Source organism: Argentina silus (genome assembly GCF_951799395.1).
Source record: "Argentina silus genome assembly, contig: scaffold_441, whole genome shotgun sequence".
Lineage (NCBI taxonomy): Eukaryota > Metazoa > Chordata > Actinopteri > Argentiniformes > Argentinidae > Argentina > Argentina silus.
In genome coordinates this window covers 1-7,500 of record NW_028152978.1, presented here as the reverse complement: position 1 = coordinate 7,500, position 7,500 = coordinate 1, and the positions used below count along the sequence as shown (strand labels likewise).

The following is a 7,500-nucleotide window of genomic DNA, read 5'->3' as shown; positions in this document are numbered from 1 at the left end:
TCAACTGTGTTTCTCTGTGTGTGTGTGTGTGTGTGTGTGTGTGTGTGTGTGTGTGTGTGTATGTGTTTCTGTGTGTGTGTGTGTGTGTGTGTTTCTGTGTGTGTGTGTGTAGGGTGCAGTACGCCAACTACACGGTCAGTCGGCCGAAGGGGTCGCTGGGTCGCTACACGTCTATTTCACACCACCACCGCGGAGAAGTCCAGTTCCTGGGCAGGTCAGTCACACACACACACACACACACACACACATTCTCACACACACACACCCCACTCCTGGCCCTGAGGGGCTGGTGGATGTGTGTGTGTGGGGGGGGGGTGGGTGGGGGGGGATTTGGATAAAGAGGGCGTTATGTGACTGGGATTTAGCTGAGACTCATGTGATGTAAGCCAGTCACATGAGAAGTCAGAGCAGTGACTTTGAGGGAAGTCTTTCCATGTGACCTGCTCAGGAGCTCCGCTCTCCTCAGGCTCCTTCTGCAAACGTTTCTGTGGGCGTCATCCACGCCCATTACATTAGATCACTGCCTGAGGACATTAGATCACTGCCTATAGGGTGACCTCTAACCCCCCCCCCCCCTTCTGCCTTCTGCCCTACTAGGTACACTCTTCTACGGCACTCTAAGGAGAGACAGAGACTGGATGGTCTCAACAATCTGCACTACACCCCCCTAGTGGCCAGGAGGCCTCTCTACACCAACATTTCAGTCACCCTGAGCCGAAAGCTCGCCCCTATATCGGACTACTGATCAAGGCGCGGGTCGGGGCCTCAAAGACCTCTGGGAAACAGAGTCCCCCGGGACGTCAGCCATATCTCCCCCGTTGCAGCACTGCTTAGGACTTTAATTTATGTTTTTGGATCTTTTTTTTTATTTTTTATTTGAATGCAAAAAAAGAAAAGAGAAAAGGAGACGTGCAGAAGTGTGTGGGTTCGTAGAGGGAAAGGATGAGGGCGCACTCGTTTTTGTGGCGTCATCCATCTCATCTGGGCTACTTCTGTCTTTAGTCTCTGCCTGCCTTTTGCACCATTTTGGCCTTTCGTATTCATTCATTCATTCATTCGTTCGTCCGTTCGTTCGTTTGTTTGTTCGTTCATTCGTTCATTCTTTCATTCACTCGCTTCTTCACTCAGTTCATTCTGTCGTCATCCTGCAGGGTTGCCTGTTCAACGTGACCGCAACGTGACCGCAACATGAACACATTCTCCCCCTCTGACCAAGGAGTCGTATGGGGGAGTACAGTAAGGTAGTCTTACAGTCTGCATGTGGATGAGACACACGCGCACACACACACACACACACACACACACACACACACACACACAGACATCGACTGACTCGTTGACATGGTCTCCTGAGGCTTTGGTTTTAAATTGCTCTTGCACTGAATATTTTCATAGATATATTAAACCTGTGACATCACACACACACACAAATAGAGTAGGCCCAGACAGCTGGTTCTGTACAGGGTATGCCAAATTAGCCACATGACCACTGGGAGAGGGAGGGAGGGAGGTGGGGAGAGGGATGGAGGGAGGGAGAGGGATGGAGGTAGGGAGAGGGGGAGAGGGAGGGAGAGAGAGGGAGAGAAAGAGAGAGGGGGGGTGGGGGGGGCATGGGGGAGAAAACCCTTGCTGAGACTGACTGGTGTAAATAGAGGCAGATTGGGAGACGCACCTTTGCCTAAACAAACATACCAGTCAGCCAGAAAATCCACAGTGTGTGTGCACACGTGCAGTGTGTGCATCTGTTGTTTCTTTTGTTTGGGGGGGGGGGGGGGGAAGGTAGAGCTATGCAAATGGCCAAGTGATTCTGTTAAGTGATTCTCTTGAGGTGATATTTCAAGGACGGTTCCCGAACTGCGAAAGAGTCACTGCTGACTTCACCTCATATGTCAGTGATCTTCGAGCGGAGAGGGTCAGAGAGGGGTCAGAGGTCGGGATGCTTCTCCACCACAACCTTGATTTCATGTTTACTCACCTTTTTACATTTGACACAGAAACAAAACCACAAACCGTTATTGCCGTCTTGCGCGGGTGTCTGTCTGGCTGACGGGACGCTGCGTCGTGCTTACAGCAGGTCCTCGTCGTGCTAACTGTGAGTGTGATGGAGGTCGTGGCGATGTTTACCAGTCCTTTCCGCTCCTGTACCGCTGGTCTAGGACCTGTCGGTGTGGATAGGGATCAGTAAGTATAGCCATGTCTAATCTTGAGCCTGTGTGTGTGTGTGTGTGTGTGTGTGTGTGTGTGTGTGTGTGTGTGTGTGTGTGTGTGTGTGTGTGGGCGGTGTGCTACCTAATACTTCACATACTGTAAGGCGCAAGCTGAAGGCGCCCGCACCACACACAACAATCTTGAGCATTCCCAGCCCTGTGTGTGTGGGTGGGTGTGTTTTTGACCGTTCTTATCTGAGTGATTTGCTTTGTCACAATAATGTAGTTCTGTTGTAATCATTGTTCCTTTGAAAAAAGCTCCATCTGAAAGCCTCACACCAGACCTGTGTCCCTACCAGGGGAGGCTGGCGGAGGCAGACATCAGAGGACAGTCTCATGCTAATGCATGGATTGGAATGAGGAATGGTATCAAACACGCCCGTCCTCCAGTTTCTGCCTCTGCCAGCCTCCCCCTGAGTCCTGCAGCATCGCTTTCATACTGCTTTCATACGACTTCACACAGATCGCCTTGTCTTAACATTGACTTTCTTAAGATTTATCATTTGGGGAAAAGCGGGAGGTTTGAATAACTGTTTATTTTGTGTTCCCATGACGATATGTCAGAGGCTGGACCTCTTTTTTTTTTTTTTTTTTAATTTATTTAATCTTTTATGGATTATTTTCTGTGGTTGATTTTTGTTGTGGTTGGTGTTGTGGTAAGGTGTGATGAGTCAGTAGGAGACTGTGTTAGAAGCACTGAAACTTGTAGTTGTGTCGTTTGTGTACGAGTGTTGAGATGTGAACCCGTGTGGCAGGGTCGCGTTTCAGGGTCGGGGTCTACGGAACTGAAGTGGAGTTGACCCAAACCTCAGAAGTGTATTAATCTGCTACAAACTAGCTGGAGGACGCCATTTTGTGTGACAACCACAAGAGGAGGATGACGCCTAATCAGGAAGTGTTCGATGTCACTCACTAAGCACCTCGTATTTCCTCATTGATAATCAACGCTGCTGATCTTTCTGACCTCCCCGTCGGGCGCGCGGGGTGGGGGGGGGGGGGGGTGGGGTCACTCACAATGTGCCGACAGGAAGCAAACCCAACATGTGGATAACTAGCGTGATGTGTCCCTCTTGTGTGACGTGTGCTCGATTTAGCCCACACAGCACACCGGCTGGGCTGCCCACAGCACGCCGCCCCCCCTCACCTGCCAGCCCAGGTGAGCCTAATTAAGTGCAGCTATCCGTTCATCCTCCCTTCCTCTTTTGTTTACGTTCTCCAACCAGAGGCACATTCCTTCACCGAAGCCGTCAGACTGGAGGTGCTTAGTGGGAGCGGACGACAAGGGCAGCACATTTCTAACGTTTTCCTCCCCTGCGTGTGTTTGAGAAAAATGGCCACACCCTGCCGATGCCCGGTCCTCCGCGTAGGGATGTGTGTTTATGTTTGATTTCCAGCACTGATGTGAGAGAGGCTCTGAGCGGAGGAGGGGGGGGTTTCATGTAGGTCTTACTCCAGCTCTCGAGGTTGAGTCTCTTCCATGGCCTTTTAATCGGTGACAGATTCAGACCTGGGGGGACAGGAGGGGTATTACTCTACTCCACAGAGAGCCAGAGAGACAAGGGAGAGACAGGGAGAGACAAGGGAGAGACGACCAACAGATCCTGAGCCTCGAGAACTAGGAGATGGGACTAATGTTTGTTATTCGATCCTCTGAGTCAGAGTCTCGGACGCCTCGGGGTGGAACATAACACCAAGTAGAATCAATTGCCAGCTAACTTTGATAAATGCTCTGATTCATGGTTATTGATGACAAGAGTCGATATTGCATAATCTTTTTGCAAGAGCAATCTTTTTTTTTCTTTTTTTTTTTTCTTTTTTTTTTTAAGAACTAGAACTACTGTATGGAGTCCATTCAGAATGTTCATGAGAGTTAGCTGGCTCATGTTGATCCTGCTTTGTGTAAAAGCCTGAGCGGGTGTCTCCCTGTGCTGGTCCCTACTGTATGTTGGCAGGCCCTGCTCTGTCCCACCAGAGCCGTGTTCTGACCTGTTCTGATCCATTATTTGCTGGTCTAAATGAAGGGCGCTACAATGTTTCACCCTGACGAGACCGGCAGCCTTAAACCTCTTTTAATTTATTTCAGTGTTTTCACACAAGTTTTTATTTTTTATAAGCAAATCTATTTAAATTGAAAAAGAACGCATATCAAGAAATGTCCACTGTAAATATCGTTGTGTGTAGTGTTTTAGAAATAATAAGATATAAAGTCTTAAATCACTACAGATGCTAGCTTAACGAACAAGGTTTGGAGTGGTTTGGTTGGGGGGGGGGTCTACTGTATCTGGTGCCATCCATGTGCTACTGAAGCTCCTCCTGCTCCTGTACATAAACGCCTTCACTTCCCAGCATCCCGGCAGGGCCTTTTAGAAGGAACACTCAGAGGTCAGCCCATCAGCTTTAGAATCCTGTCACAATCCCGGAATTGCTCACCATTCCGGAAGCTTCCCCCTGACCTGACATGCAGCTAAGGCTGCTACGGGATAATGCAGGAAATGAAGGCATACATTTTGAAATGCAATTAACTGGCCTAGTTTCTGCTAGGGATGTGTCTTTCATGGTGACAGCTGTAGGGGGAAGGTGGAGGTTGAAGTGCAGTCTTGTAGTGGGTCTGAGAGCACTACATCAGTCAAAACCATATGCTAACACTGCTTCCAATAGTACAGAGGCACCCTGACCCAGCTCTGCAACCATCTCCAAATGCCACACTCCGGGAAAGTGTTTTTGTAGGAAAGTAATTTAAGAAAAAAAAACGAATAAATAAATGACTAGATTTAAAATATGATATCTTCTCTCTGATTGTAAGAAGTGACATTCTCCTTGAATTTAAGCCATTTGAAGCCACTTGTAAAACTTGATGTCAGCCTTCTGTGTATCTGTTCGTGTATCGTCATATTATCTTTTGATTCTTGAAATTTGTATGATGGAGATTTTTTTTTTTTTACCATTGTTATTGTTAAAGTACACCAATAAAATGAACTTCAAAACATATCTATGTTTATCCTGTTGTGTGTTCTGTATTTAGATTTATTAACACAGATTAGAATTAGAATTTGGCGTGGTGAAACTACCTGGGCATGTGACTGACTGTACAGGGTCGGAGAAAGAGAGAACGACAGATTTCTAGACAAAAGAGAGATATAGAGATATAGATAGATAGATATATATATATATAGATAGAGAGAGAGAGATATAGATAGATAGATATAGATAGAGAGAGAGATAGATAGAACATAGGAGAGTAAGAGAGTGAGAGAGGGGTGTGTACAGGTCCAAATGAATCTCTCTCCCAAGCAATGAAAATAGAGCAGAACACACAGGTCCCACACACTGTAACACATCCACCCGCCATGCCGTTCCTTGGAGAGCTACTAGTACAGCAGGAGAGTGTGGTCTGATGGATGGAGACACCTGATGACCCCAGGTACGATCCTCCCAGGTGAGCGTGGCCTCTTAGCCCTCTCAGCCTGCTGCAGTCAGGCTGGATGTGTGTCACACTGTCTCCTATGACTCACCTGGAGCGGCCTACGTTAATACTATCTCTGGCTCCCAGTACAGAGGCTGTCAGCGTCCGTCAGGGGGAAGGGAGCGTGGTCCGGGCTGGTTACATCTCCACTAGGAAGGGGAAATAGATAGCATCACGTCCCTCTTTAAACACTCCATCTCTAACAGGGCCTCATTGTGTGGGGGGCTTGGCTCAGCGACAGCGGGGGGGGTGGGGGGGGGGTGGGGTGGCGGGTTTAGAAACTGGGGATTGTCAACTTGTGATCCATAGATAGAACTAAAACTCCCTCCTCCTGGGATTTATTTGGAGTGCTGTTCTTTTTCCACCAATTTTTTTTTTTGATTGCTTACGGCATGCCGTTCTGTCCTCCTCGCTGCCCTGTGGACAGCTGGACAGCTGGGCTGTTTGGCCTCCGTCCCCTGGACAAAGTGCTGGTTGTTGTTGTGGGGCGGTGGGGGGGGGAGGGAGGGAGGGAGGGAGGGAGGGGGAGACTGGCCGGAGCATCACATGGACAGTGGCACGGAGACAGAGAGCAGAATGAGAGGCTTTCATGAGAGGTCACTCAAGATGCAATGAATCTCAGAGCCGGACCCCATCCCCCCCCCCCCCCCCCCCCCGGCATTCAGAAGATTACCGCCATGTCTCCCCAGATTAAGGCAAGGGTACTGTACTCTACAGTCAACTGATCATTTGATTAGGCGTTGTAAAGTGGATGAGGGGAAATTGTCTGTGACAGGAGGGAAAGGAAACCAGTGAATTATTTACCTCATGTTGGAAATACTTGGATTCTTGGATTAACATTTAACACATGGTAGAAATGCATACGACCTATTGTTCTCTCCTCAGACTGGAGTACAGGGACTGTGCCTAAATGGTTAAAGTGTCCTCTGTGTGTTGGTGTGTGTGGCAGTAGAGAGAGAGTGTGTCTGGACATTTCGGGCTGGCGATGTCAGGCCTGAGTGCCCACTTGCTAATGGAGTCTGGGAAACAGGAGGCTTCGGTATGCCACTGTCACTCTGCTGCCAGGCGGAGAGGACTGTTCATTACAGTAGCCTTTACACACACACACACACACACACACACACACACACACACACACACACACACACACACACAGTTTTTTCAATGCACACCCTTGCATGTGTGTGCAGACATGTGCACAGGCAGGGGCGAAAGGGGCAATGGCCCAGTTTGTATAAAAAATGGTTGTCAGTGCAGGATAGGCCCCCCCAAACCCCCCCCCCCCCCGGCCTTTTTTGGGAAACACCACCTGCCCTCCCTTAAGGTTCATGTGTGTCTTCCTTAAGGTTCCTGTGTGTCTTCTTTGTCCTGCAGAGTGTCTTTATCTTGAATCTATGTCACTAAAGAAAGAGTTGGCCTTCAGCACTGAGGAATGGCTGCACTTTGTGCATATCCTGTGTGTGTGTGTGTGTGTGTGTGTGTGTGTGTGTGTGTGTGTGTGTGTGTGCTTCACTTCGCCTCATATCAGCTGTGCAGCTTATTCACTGGGACAACTGTATTAAACACAGCAGTGCCTTAAAGGGTGCTTCACTTCAGTTGTAAATCACATTCTGCAGTTCATCCGGAATGTGTGTATGAATCACTGCATGCACATGTGTGTGTGCGTGTGTGCACATGTGTGTGTGTGTGTGTGTGTGTGTGTGTGTGTGTGTGCACGTGTGTTTGTTGAAGATTGGCCATGGTTCTATTTGTTCATACAATGTGCATGTATGCCCATAGGGGTTGAGTGTGTGGAAACATTTTCAACAGTGATTCATTTACATTACGTTT

General features: G+C 48.5%; 1 protein-coding gene across 1 annotated transcript in view; it reads left to right on the top strand.

The window, feature by feature from the left end:
• Positions 1-1,476, top strand: part of b4galt5 (UDP-Gal:betaGlcNAc beta 1,4- galactosyltransferase, polypeptide 5) — a 5,465-nt gene extending 3,989 nt beyond the window's left edge. Inside the window, exons 7-8 of the mRNA XM_083697758.1 lie at positions 113-214; positions 598-1,476. Coding sequence (XP_083553884.1) covers positions 113-214; positions 598-745 — 250 coding nt within the window. The 3' untranslated portion in view covers positions 746-1,476. The remainder of the gene's footprint in view (positions 1-112; positions 215-597) is intronic.
• The last annotated feature ends 6,024 nt before the right edge of the window (positions 1,477-7,500 follow it).